This window comes from Loxodonta africana, chromosome 23 (genome assembly GCF_030014295.1).
Source record: "Loxodonta africana isolate mLoxAfr1 chromosome 23, mLoxAfr1.hap2, whole genome shotgun sequence".
Classification (NCBI taxonomy): domain Eukaryota; kingdom Metazoa; phylum Chordata; class Mammalia; order Proboscidea; family Elephantidae; genus Loxodonta; species Loxodonta africana.
The window spans coordinates 32,895,545-32,908,095 of NC_087364.1; the positions used below are offsets into that span (position 1 = coordinate 32,895,545).

Genomic DNA, 12,551 nt, shown 5'->3' on the forward strand with positions numbered 1-12,551 from the left:
TATATCTCAAAAGAAATTGGCTTAAGACACTATCTAATCTTGTAGATCTCATCAGTATAACTGCCACTAATCCATCTCATTACATCATAGTGATAGGATTTACAACACATAGGGAAATCATATCAGATAACAAAATAGTAGACAATCATACAATACTGGGAATCATGACCTAGCCAAGTTGATAGATATTTTGGGGGGACACAATTCAATCCATAACACCATCCCTGCTTCTAATGAGCATTCTGGCTGTACATCTTCCAAGACAGATTTGTTCATTCTTTTGGCAATCCATGGTGTAGTCAATATTCTCGCAAATACCACAATTCAAAGGTGTCAGTTCTTCAGTCTTCCTAATTCGTCGTCCAGCTGTCACATGCATAGGAGGCAATTGAAAACACCATGGTCAGGTGCACCTTAGTCTTCAAGGTGACATCTTTGCTTTTTAACACTTTAAAGAGGTTTTTTGCAGCATATTTGCCCAATGCAATGCGTCCTTTGATTTCTTGATGGCTGCTTCCTAAGTGTTGATTGTGGATCCAAGTAAAATGAAATCCTTGACAACATCAGTATTTTCTCTGTTTATCATGATGTTACTTACTGGTCCAGTTGTGAGGGTTTTTGTTTTCTTTATGTTGAGGTGTAATCCATACTGAAGGCTGTTGTCTTTGGTCTTCATCAGTAAATGTTTCAATTCCTCTTCACTTTCAGCAAATAAGGTTGTTCCATCTGCAGAAGGCGGTTTGTCAATGAGTCCTCCTCCAATCCTGATGCCTGTTCTTCATACTTTGTACATTTTAAAATATGCTATCTTTTAGAAAATGATGGTGATGATAAGATGGCAGGTGTTTTGTTTTGTTTGGTGTTTTACTTGTCCATAAAAAAACTGGTAACACTATGTTGGCCTTCTATTATTTTTTTCTTTTAATTTTACTTATCTCTGATACCCAACGATCCAAGAAGTACTGATCGAGAATCAACTGATGTACCCTGAATGGTAGAATTTTTCTTTGTAATTGGCTTATTTTCTTCCAAACACTCCAGCTTCCCAAAATTTCTGTTGAGTACTTAGAAAAGTACCTGGTATATAATAAGGGCTAAAAAAAAGAAAAATGTAAGGGTAAGCCATTTAATTTATTTATTTGTTTTCACAATTTTTGATTATCGTATTAGGATAAATCTAGAAGTAGAATTGCTAGGTCAAAAGGTATTCATGTTGGAGCCCTGGTGGTATAAAATTATACCTGTTACTTAACTGTCCTCCAGAAAGGTTGTGCCTGAGGCTGTCAACCTCCTTACACTCCTGCCATTTTCTCGGACATCAAGGCATCAAAGCTGGATCAATTCCAAAATGAAGAGACACAGGGAGTTCCTGCTGACCTCATGCCTGCCTGAGCTGAGTGTAATTGTGTCTGAAAAAGTGCTACTCACTACAGGGAGGTAGAAACAGGAGGTGAAATGTGGAGGCTTAGAGCCCCCACCCTCTCGCAAGCACTCCAGGAGATCTCATTCAAGGTCCAAGACTTCATGGACTGACAGCCGTGTCTGCAACTTCTCTGTTTGAAAGACAAGCTCTGCTTAGTTTGGTTTCAAACTCAAGGTGCCTCTCTGGGCTGAGACCAAGTCGAGATCTCTACATATTGCTTGACCACAAGACAAAGAGGATAGAACATGCCTGGGGATGTCATTATCCCTTTTCCTTCTTTACATTTCAAGGATAAGTAGCCCAACAAGAGTAAGGGATTTTTTCACCTTCCTGTCATGTTAGTAATTAAAAGCCTTGTACAGTTCACACCCCAAGTAATGAAGATGTAATCAATAGTAGATAACATGCTGTGTCTAACATACTCAATTATTTCTCTCCTCCCAGCTCTCCATCCATGAGACGGATGACCCCAATGACAAACGCTTCCTCATGGTGATGAAAGGGGCCCCTGAGAGAATCTTAGAGAAGTGCAGCACCATCATGATCAATGGCCAAGAGCAGCCCCTGGACCAGAGCACAGCCAAGGCCTTCCACACAGCTTACATGGAGCTCGGTGGCCTGGGCGAGCGTGTGCTGGGTGAGTTCTTTGAAGCAGAACTCTTATCTATCACCTGATAGATGCAAAGTTCTGACTCTGGGTCGGGGCAATAGGGATGCAGGCATCTTTGAGTAATGTATTATATAGTAGAGTAGATATGGCATCCACATTAATAATACTAAGAAAAATATGATCAACATGATGGTAAACATACAGCAAAATGTATTTGACAGTACAGAGAAGAATGAGGTCACTTCCAATAAGTAAAATCAAGGAAGGTTTTTATGGGAGGAGTTACATTATAAACTGGGCCTTGAATGACAGACAACATTTTGAAGGGAAGTTGGGAAAAGTATTCAAGGAAGAGAGAACAGCATGAGCCAGAGCACAAAGGCAGGACTGGATAAGAAAAGGTAGGCAAGCTGAGCCAGCCTACTGGTGCTGAGTGTTGTAGGGGGCCTAAGATAGCATAGTCATAGTCATAACATAGTCATAGATGAGAAAGCTAGACTGAATGTGTGGATGAGGAATTGGGATTTCACTTTGCAGTTAATGGAGAGCTCCTGAAAGCTTTGCATCAGGAGTGAGCTGATCAAAGTTTTGATGTGTTTTTAAGGACGATTTTTGGCAGTAGCATGTATAAAAAATATTTTTTTATAAGATGGGTTACAGGGAGAAGAGAGGCATGGGTCTAAGTAGGAGGTAGCTACCATCATTCAGATGAAAGGGGATGGGAATTTTCTCCAAGGCAATGGGAATGTGAAGGAGGGGTCAGATGCAAGAGGCTTAATGGATACAGATTAGTAAGGCTTAGTAGCTAATTAGAGGAGAAAAATACATTTAAAAAAAGGTTGACATCATTAGGAAAAAAACTAATGCCAGTAACTGAGATAGGGAATGTTGAAAGGAACTTTAGAAATACAACAATTGTACAGAAGCCTATTCGAGGTTATTTAAGGTGATGGGGGACATGTTCCATTGTGAGAATCATGGGCTGATTAAAGGACACCTGCTCGGAACAACAGAAGGATGAATTTAAAGTTGATGATAAGAGTCATTAAACATTAAAGTTCTTGCCAATAGAGATGTTGGAATCTGTGGAATGTGTGTCTAAAGGATTCTTGAGTTTGTAAAGTTCGTAATCTATATAAATGATATGATAATGCTTTTGCATGCTCTAAATACTTCACAGGACTGGGTAATCTCCTTTTCAACATGAGATTGATATCTGTGTGACTAGCGTAGCTCTAGGCACCTCATATTTGACCTCTCAAAGTCCATACTACATTGAAATCCGTAAAGTTAGTGAACCATGCTGAGAATATATTTAATACAAAAAACTAATGAGAAGTTTACAAGGTCTTAGAAGTCCCACCAGACACAAAAATCCCTTTGACTTCAACTTGTGAGAGGCTGACGCCTTCAGAGAGTGGTTCTACCCCATTCCTAATAACCTTTCTCTCGTGCTTATCTTGATTAAAGACTGAACTTTATACTATTCCCCTGGGTTCTTCCCAACCTTGTCCAGTAGCATATGCTGTTCTCTCTGCCTTCCCACCCTCCACCCTCCCTTCTTTCCCCGGAAAACATCTACTCCTGCCTCAGGACCCAGCTCAAATGTTACTTCCTGGGTAAAATCTTTCCTGACTCCCCAGGCAGCTGTAGCATAGCTATACTCTGTAGCACTGACTATGTTTTATTATATTTTATCTCTGTATTCCTCTGTCTACCAAACTGGGACATCTTCAGAAGTAAAGGCTTGGTCTTTATATCCCTAGACTGTAAATAGATCCTAATGGCACACAGTAAATGATTTTTGGATTAAATGCCTTTTATAAAACCATGCATTATAGAATTGAAGGAATTAAACAATTCTGATCTACTGTAATACCAAATATAACTCTAATACCATAATGGCAAAATATTAAAGGACTGTGAGCGTATCATAACATTACCCCGTTTTCTTTTGTCAGGTCTTATCATAGTTTCATTAACTCCCAAACTCATGCCCTTTCCAGGTTTCTGTCATCTCTACCTGCCAGCAGATGAGTTTCCAGAAACCTACTCATTTGACATAGACACCATGAACTTTCCCACCTCTAGCCTCTGTTTTGTGGGGCTCTTATCGATGATTGATCCTCCTCGGTCCACTGTGCCTGATGCAGTTACCAAATGCCGGAGTGCTGGAATCAAGGTGAAAATGATTTTCCTGACTCAAAAAGCTCCCCATACATGTTGTATCTCTAAGAACTTGTGTCATAGAAGATGGTAAATATTTAGGTCTCTTTACGTAAATATCATAATTCCCTTTTTTATCTCTACTTTCACTAACTTAGGATTTTAGTAACTGTCCCATAAAAACAAAATGATTATGTCTATGTGGAATAAACCAGAACAGTAATTGCAATGAAAAGAAAGCTATCTCCCTATGCCTTAAAGAGGCCGTATATTGTCCTAGACCATGGCAGAACATTAAAGGTTTTATTGTTTAATCTGAAGGTCCAGCCTCCAAAAATCCATTCATCTTCATGATATCTAAGCCAAAATTGAGTTGTGTCACCATGTTAGTATCAAGAAAGTTGAAGAAATGTGGGGCTGCTCCAAGTAGACATCTATCAGCCCTATCAGCAATGAGAGAGAGCCTACTCTAATGTCAGAGGAGGAAACGAAAGAAGTTTGAGAGCAAGGGTTGATCCAACAGGATCAATGTGTCTTTGAGAGACAGTCGCATCTTAAATCAAGAACTTCCCAGAAGAGCAAACCACAATAATCACAACCCGTATTCTTCCAAGCCATGGTACAGTAGGCAATATTGAACTATTCCTACTTTAGCTAGCCTAGTTCCTCATCATCCATATGTCTTCCTCATTGTGCTGTAGGTTATTATGGTGACAGGCGATCATCCCATCACAGCCAAAGCTATTGCCAGGAGTGTAGGTATCATTTCAGCAAACAGTGAGACAGTGGAAGACATTGCAAAACGCCTCAACATTGCTGTGGAACAAGTTAACGAATGGTAAGCACAGAACCAATAGAGCAGAAACTGAAGTTTTTACACATGGGACGCTATTGACACTAAACAGCTGTATTATTTGGATCATATCACCTTTTGGCAAAGCACCCTCTCAGGGTGACACCAGACTGATTTGATCTATAATTCACTTATCCATTCACTCAAAACTTTACTAAGCACTTAATGTGTGCCCGACACTGTATTGACCCACTCGTGAATATTACCCCTCATGTCTAAATTTCAAAATCCAATGAAGTATATCTCAAAACTTGTGCCCAGTTTAGAGTGAGAAAAACAGAAACAAAGAGCTTATATGAAATTACTTGCCACTGATCTAGTTGTATAATCAGGACTATTAAGAACCCATTGAATTTCATGCAGTCTCCTAGTGAGCATCTTGGATATTAGCTATTCAGATGGCCTCATAATGTGCAGCTGTAAACATACTCTTCATTTCTTTTTTTATTTGGTTATAAGTAGAATGGAAGCTTCCTAAGGAGCAACCCAATTTTTCCTCATTTCTCCTAATTCCTTTAAGCTTGTCCATACCTTTATCTATCCATCTATCCATTCATCCATTTATTTATTAATTCTTTTAACAATTATTTGTTGAATGCCAACTATATACCAGGCACTGTGCTAAACACTTGAAGCATAGTTGCAAACAGGACAGACACTATCCCTGACCTTGGGGAGCTTTCAATCTTGCCAGGGCAACAGAAAAAAACAAATGATCATGGTGTGATGAGTATAATGAAGGAGACAAGTAGGGGACAGTGGGGCTGGAAGGAGGAGGAGACCAACCTGGACTGTGGTGGTCAGTGGGGGCTTCCAGGATATGGTGTTGATAATTTAGATGCATCAAAGTCTCCAAAATCTCAAGTTAAAAATAAATATCATTGGCTTGTTATACTTTCATGCCTGTGGGGAAAAAAGGGAAAGACCGATAAACCTCTTCTAGTTTACCCAAGCATTTACGTTCTTTAGAAATACAGAGATGTCAGGTTATAAATTATTACTAAGGCAACAAATGACCAAGTAAGAAAACCAAACAGAATTAAAATCCCTGGGCATAGCAATAATATCAAAAGCCTAAGAGTCTCCAAGGCCCCTTTGTCTAAATAACATTTACAAAGCCAGATTTTGGATTTTTTATTTGTTTGGTTTTAAATAATAGGATTATACATTTTCGTACAAGTCACCACACTGGGAGAGTGAGATGGATAACTTCGTGAATGTTTTCATTTAATCACTTCATCACATCTAACTTCATGACAGTATAATAACTGCATTTTGGCAGCTGCAGAAGGAAGGCCTATAGTTTCAGAATCAAGAGCTAGAATTCCAATTTTAAGCACCAAGAGAAAAAAGCAGGCCTAAAAATCTCAAAACTTACAAAATGTAAGGAAGAAGGTATGTAATGTTTTGTACTTACAATATTTAAGCTGAGATTTGAAGGCTAAAATCTGGAGTGTTAGCCGAGCAAAGGTTAGCTGAGGAGATGTCCATTCCTTGCAAAGGGAGAAAGGCCTTTGAAGGCCTTAGGACAGAGCTTGGAGGATCTCAGAACTGAGAGCTATGAGGAGATAAAACTCAACACCACAGACTTCACTTGGCCTGGGAGGCTGCACATGGCCCTGGAGACCAAGTTGGTGATTCTGGGGTTTGTTCTAAGCACACTGGAAAACTTCTGAAGAATTTTAGCAGGGGAGTGACACAGATCTGCATAATCAGAAGTCCCTGGAACTGAACATATATATTTCAGCAGACAATATTTTTGCTCAAACAAGACCAAATAAATTGTTCTACCTTTATAGCGCATTGCACATAGTAGACATTTTGTAAATCTCAAATAAATAACAAAAACAAGAAGGAATTGTTACCTATGGATTTGGCATTAACCAAATTCTAGGACCCAAAACAAACAGAAAGATTTTCCCAAAAAATTTATTTGAAAAATGTCAAACATACAGAAAAGTTCAAAATATTTTGCAGTGGACAGTCATTTACCCATCACTTCAATGTTACTATTAATATTTTTCAAAAGGCAGTTTTTACCCTCATTTTACATGCTAAGTAAAGCATTGCCCCAGAAGTACCACTTCCTCACTCATTTCTGTAATGAAAAGGCTGCTTGGCTATTTATTCCTGTTGTTATATGATACCAAGAAATGACTTAATTTTTGAGCCTCAGTTTATTGTCTTAAAATGGAGACTAAACTGGCCCCAATACTCATAACCACTGTTATCGCACTTATTAGGAGCCGAGGAAATTTGGCTCCATGTAATATCACAATGGTTCAACCCATGTACTGCCCAGAACAGTGCTTCAGTTTCAGGTCTGGACTGTGACCTCACTTGATCTCTCCCGGCCCTTCTAGGGATGCTAAAGCTGCCGTGGTGACCGGCATGGAGCTGAAGGACATGAGCCAAGAACAGTTAGATGAGCTCCTAGCCAACCACTCAGAAATTGTCTTTGCCCGGACATCCCCACAGCAAAAGCTGATTATTGTGGAGGGCTGTCAGAGACTGGTGAGTGAACGGCACCACAGCCAGAGGGCCCCAGGCCACTGTAATCGGTTGGAGAAATGCCAGAATAGACTTGTGTCTCAGACCTGCACTATGGGGCCTTTGGAAACCTGTCAAGAGAAAACTCTTTTCCAGTCATTGTCATTTCACCTCTCTGCCCTCTTGCTGGGTTTATACTCCACTCCGTTCTTGTTCCCGTAAGAAAGGAATGGTGCCAGACCCTTCCATGCCACACGTTAAAGGAGGAACTCACTAGAGTTCTCTGCACTCCATCACTAGAGCTAGGGGCTTCTGACAGCAAAACATTTGGGTACTGTGTTAGGTGTGGGTCTACGAGAATTTAAAAATGTAAAAATACAACACACAGCCCCTATCCACTTTAACCTACCACACACACTAGTTTTTATTATTTGGATACATCTCGTTTGCAGCTCATTATTCCATTTTTCTGTCTTTCTCTTTCCCCCCAAATAGGCCCTTAATTTCAGCTCCCGTAGTCTTCCTAGCCTTAAAATGAAATTGAGTCTATGTTGTTCTTGCTAAACCCCTGGTCCCTTGGATGTGCATTTACATTCTTTCGTGTGTCCCCCACAGGGTGCAGTGGTTGCTGTGACAGGGGATGGAGTTAATGACTCTCCAGCTCTGAAGAAGGCAGATATTGGAATTGCTATGGGCATAGCGGGTTCTGATGCAGCCAAAAATGCAGCTGACATGGTATTATTGGATGACAACTTTGCATCTATAGTCACAGGGGTAGAAGAAGGTAAACAAGGTCTCTCGTGATCTTACCCAGGATTGGTGTCACCTGGGGGACTAAATGCAAGTCCTATAAGGAGAAATATTTTTGCCTAGGTCGCCTGATCTTTGACAACCTAAAGAAGACTATTGCTTACACCTTGACCAAGAACATTGCTGAGCTTTGCCCGTTTTTGATCTACATTATTGTTGGGCTCCCACTCCCCATTGGCACCATTACCATCTTGTTCATTGACCTGGGCACAGACATTGTAAGTAGCACTAAAGGGAACAGTGGTCTGTAGACTTTCAAGGACAAGGAAATGAACTAAATCAGTGCTCCTCAGACTTCAGTGTCATGAGGCCTGACGTTCCGTGTTTCTAACAAGTGGTCCATTGACCACTTCACTCCATATAGGAACTTTTCAAAAACATAAGTTCTTCACCCTCCAAAAAAACATGTGCCATTGGTCATTGCAGCCACTGTCCCTCTCTTTCTCTCTTCGGGAAGATGACGCTGTCACCAAAATAGTCCCTGCAATGCTGGGGCCCAGTGGTAAAGTGAGAACATCACCAAAAAAAAAAAAAAAAAACCCAAACCCATTGCCATCAAGTCAATTCTGACTCGTAACAACCCTATACATGACAGCTGTTCCTTTTTAAGTAAAAGAATCTGTGACCTGGAAGCCCTTCACCTAAGCATAGTAAGTTGTTCTTATTGCTAGCTACTGTCTAGTCAATGCCAACTCATGGTGACCTCATTTGGGCAGAGTACGACTGTGCTCCATAGAGTTTTCAAGGCTGTGATCTTTTGGAAGCAGATCATCAGGCCTGACTTCTGAGGTGCCTCTCGAGTGGGTTCTAACCACCAACCTTTCATTACAGTAAGAAGTAGTAGTTATTAAACTTCTATAAAGCTTTGCATTAACCTACGTAAGTTTAACTAAACCTCCTCTTCTCGCATGTATCCATTTAAAAATCAGGAAGCTCTTTGAAAGTTACTCCTATGGCTCAGGTTTACATTGGTAAAAGGGTAAAAACACAGAACAATCTAAATTCACAGCAAGTTGCCTCATTTTTCTCCTCTGTTGCGTTAAGTAACAACCAGGTAATCCCTACAATGCAGAGGACCTAGAGATGTCTTTACCTCTGAGGGGAATTGAGGGTCCCACAATTTCTAAATCAGATTCTTCTCTGGGCCCTTTAAACTTGCTCGTTTTTCTACACTGCAGGGGTTCTCCAAGTGCATCCCCTCACTGGTAGCAATAGGCCTCACCTGGGAACTTGTTACAAATGCAAATTCTCTGGCCCCAACCCAGACCTCCAGAATCAGAAACTCTGGAGGCAGGACCCAGTGACCTGTCCTCCAGGTGATTCTGATGTCCGCTAAAGTTTGAGAGCCACTGTTCAAGTGCATTGCAATTGTGGTCGAGGGGCATGCCAAAGGGAAGAGGGGTGATGGAAGAAATCCACCTCTGAGGGGAAAGTGTTTTATGACTAGTATGTTTAGAACGGCTAGTAAGTGATGATTAATAAAAAGCAGATTGGTTTTTTAAACTGGCTGTTTTTAAATTCTATACAATGAATCCCGCATCCATAGATGTTTCAGGGTTAGGATTCACAGGCTGTCTCCCCTCTCCAGATTCCCTCCATTGCCTTGGCTTATGAGAAAGCTGAAAGTGACATAATGAACAGGAAGCCTCGCCACAAGAAGAAGGACAGACTGGTGAACAAGCCTCTCGCCCTCTACTCTTACCTGCACGTTGGTACGATAAGGGCATCTTTTACTTGCCACACAAGGGTTCACCCAAGATAATTCATTTGAGACAGTCACAATTGTGTTTTTTCTTTTGGGCAAGGTTGGGATGGGAGGAGGGACTGAGAAGAAAATTATACAACCTTGTCTCTTATCTCTCCTATTCTTTTAGGCCTCATGCAATCCCTGGGAGCTTTTGTTGTTTATTTCACGGTTTACTCACAGGAGGGGTTTAGACCCAGCACTCTCATTGGCCTCCGGTTAGAATGGGAGAAGCACAGTGTGAATGACTTGGAAGACAGTTATGGACAAGAATGGGTAAGGGAGGGGAAAGCCCTTCCCTGAGCTTCCTATTGGTTCTCCCCTCCTATCACTGTCCTGCCCTGATTGATGCTGAAACTTCATTTTCCTAAAGTGCCTTAGTAAACCAGAGAGAAACTTTTCTCAGTTATTAGGGCTTGGGAACACATTGTTTGGCCTTTGCCAGGACTCAGCCTCATCTCTCAAATTAGATCCCTAGAGTTAACTTTTTTACATTAGTTTTACAATTGGTCTGGAAGAGTAACCAGTCCGGCAACACCCACAGCTGGACCAAATAAATTTAATTATCATTCTTTCCCGAATCACCTGGATAAAGAAAAAAAAATGTTTCTTTTCAAAGACAAGAAGGTGATCTACTCTCAGTCTTCATGATGCAGAGAAGGGAATAAAGCTTTGCAGAACTCTGCTGAAATTTCCCTAGAGTTTTCCCTCATGAGTCTCATGGTTTACTCTGCTTCTGCTCCCTGACAGACAAGGTACCAGAGGCAGTACCTAGAATGGACAGGCTACACAGCCTTCTTCATTGCCATTATGGTCCAGCAAATAGCAGATCTGATCATCAGGAAAACCCGGAGAAACTCCATTTTCCAGCAGGGCCTCTTCAGGTATTGACAGTGTCTGGTCTCGTGGCTTAATTCTGAGCATTAATGCTAAGGGTTAAGAGGCCTGTTGTTTCAAAGGGCCAAACTATGGCCTTGGCTTTAATGTACAAGGCATTAACACTGTTGGGTGGCAGCATCATGGTCTCATGTGAATTCAGAATTGGCTTCCTTTTATGTGTCTTGCAGAAATAAAGTCATCTGGGTAGGGATTGCCTCACAGATCATCATAGCGTTAATCCTCTCCTATGGTCTTGGGAGTATCACAGCCCTGAATTTCACTATGCTCCGGTGAGTTCACCTTGCAATAGTGGTGGGTAGAAAGAACTCACCACCATTCTGAGCTATCACAAAGTAAAACAGGATTTCAGAGGTTTCTTCCCCCTCGCCAAATCTTCCAAAAGAGAGAAAAATGAATTGGTTACTTTGACCTGTGTCAATTTTCCTAGAAGAGAAAATGGGTTTTCCAAACTTTACATACTGCCTCTAGTCTCATCCAATAGGCCACTTCAAAGGCAAATGTTGCTTCTTACCATCACAGCCCAGGTTAAATAAAAAGCTTTTCACATTTATATTATGTGACTCAAGGAATTTGTTATTTCCAGTAAGGCAGGGAAAATGAACAAAAAGCCCTCTGCCTATTGTTTGGGGTTGAGCCTTTCTTTGGGGTGCACTGGGACTCACCTTCCTCCCTTCTGCTTCCAGGGCTCAGTATTGGTTTGTGGCTGTGCCGTATGCTATTCTGATTTGGGTATACGATGAGGTGCGAAAATTCTTCATCAGGCTTTACCCTGGAGGTAAGGAGTAATACGGTTTGTGAGGCTTTGTTTACCAACTTCAACAGACTTGATTTTTAATTGACTTTTTTTCCCTACCTCTCCAGGCTGGTGGGATAAGAACATGTATTATTAAGACTATCTTATTTCTCAACTCTCCCAAATGCACATTGATGATGTTCTTCATCTTTTGGCCACTCGCTAGAAGATCTCTTGGGTGGGCAATGGGGACACCATCAAAATTCATACAAGAGAAGGAAGAAAACTATGTGAAAGATATTTGACTGATGTTTTGTACTTCAAAGCTGAGATTCAACTGTTTGTATATGATTTTTACCTCTATGTCCTTGTTTTAAAATATGTAAATTTCAAGATAATGATGTAGGTAAGAGGACATGTTTATATGTATATAAATTTCAAGTCTTGTGTAACTCAGATATCTGCTAGAGTCTCGCTGCTCCTTCAGCTCTAGATAGGATTGCTCAAACCTCCATTCTACACTCTATTCAACAACATCTCTAAGATCTCTGTAAATTCTTGGGGAACTTATATTTTCATGGCCACCTTACTCAAAAAAGGCTAATTCAGCTGAATGATTGCAGGAGATGAAGGTGGCAGCAGGTTTACATCATAGCAACATGGACAACTTCAAGTATGACTCTAAGACACCCTTCTCAAAAACCCTCAGCCACCTTGCCATGACACAGTTTTCCTGGCTGCATCAGCCATCATCCCAACTTCTTGCCATCTCACCAGTTCTTTTAGCCTATACTTCCTCCTATCTAACCTTCTTTCTCCCCC

General features: G+C 40.9%; 1 protein-coding gene across 1 annotated transcript in view; it reads left to right on the plus strand.

The window, feature by feature from the left end:
• Nucleotides 1-12,212, plus strand: part of LOC100657258 (potassium-transporting ATPase alpha chain 2) — a 29,131-nt gene extending 16,919 nt beyond the window's left edge. The window contains exons 10-21 of the mRNA XM_064275405.1: nt 1,868-2,060; nt 4,040-4,215; nt 4,901-5,037; nt 7,416-7,566; nt 8,158-8,326; nt 8,416-8,570; nt 9,941-10,064; nt 10,227-10,372; nt 10,847-10,980; nt 11,164-11,265; nt 11,680-11,771; nt 11,858-12,212. Coding sequence (XP_064131475.1) covers nt 1,868-2,060; nt 4,040-4,215; nt 4,901-5,037; nt 7,416-7,566; nt 8,158-8,326; nt 8,416-8,570; nt 9,941-10,064; nt 10,227-10,372; nt 10,847-10,980; nt 11,164-11,265; nt 11,680-11,771; nt 11,858-11,886 — 1,608 coding nt within the window. The 3' untranslated portion in view covers nt 11,887-12,212. The remainder of the gene's footprint in view (nt 1-1,867; nt 2,061-4,039; nt 4,216-4,900; nt 5,038-7,415; nt 7,567-8,157; nt 8,327-8,415; nt 8,571-9,940; nt 10,065-10,226; nt 10,373-10,846; nt 10,981-11,163; nt 11,266-11,679; nt 11,772-11,857) is intronic.
• The last annotated feature ends 339 nt before the right edge of the window (nt 12,213-12,551 follow it).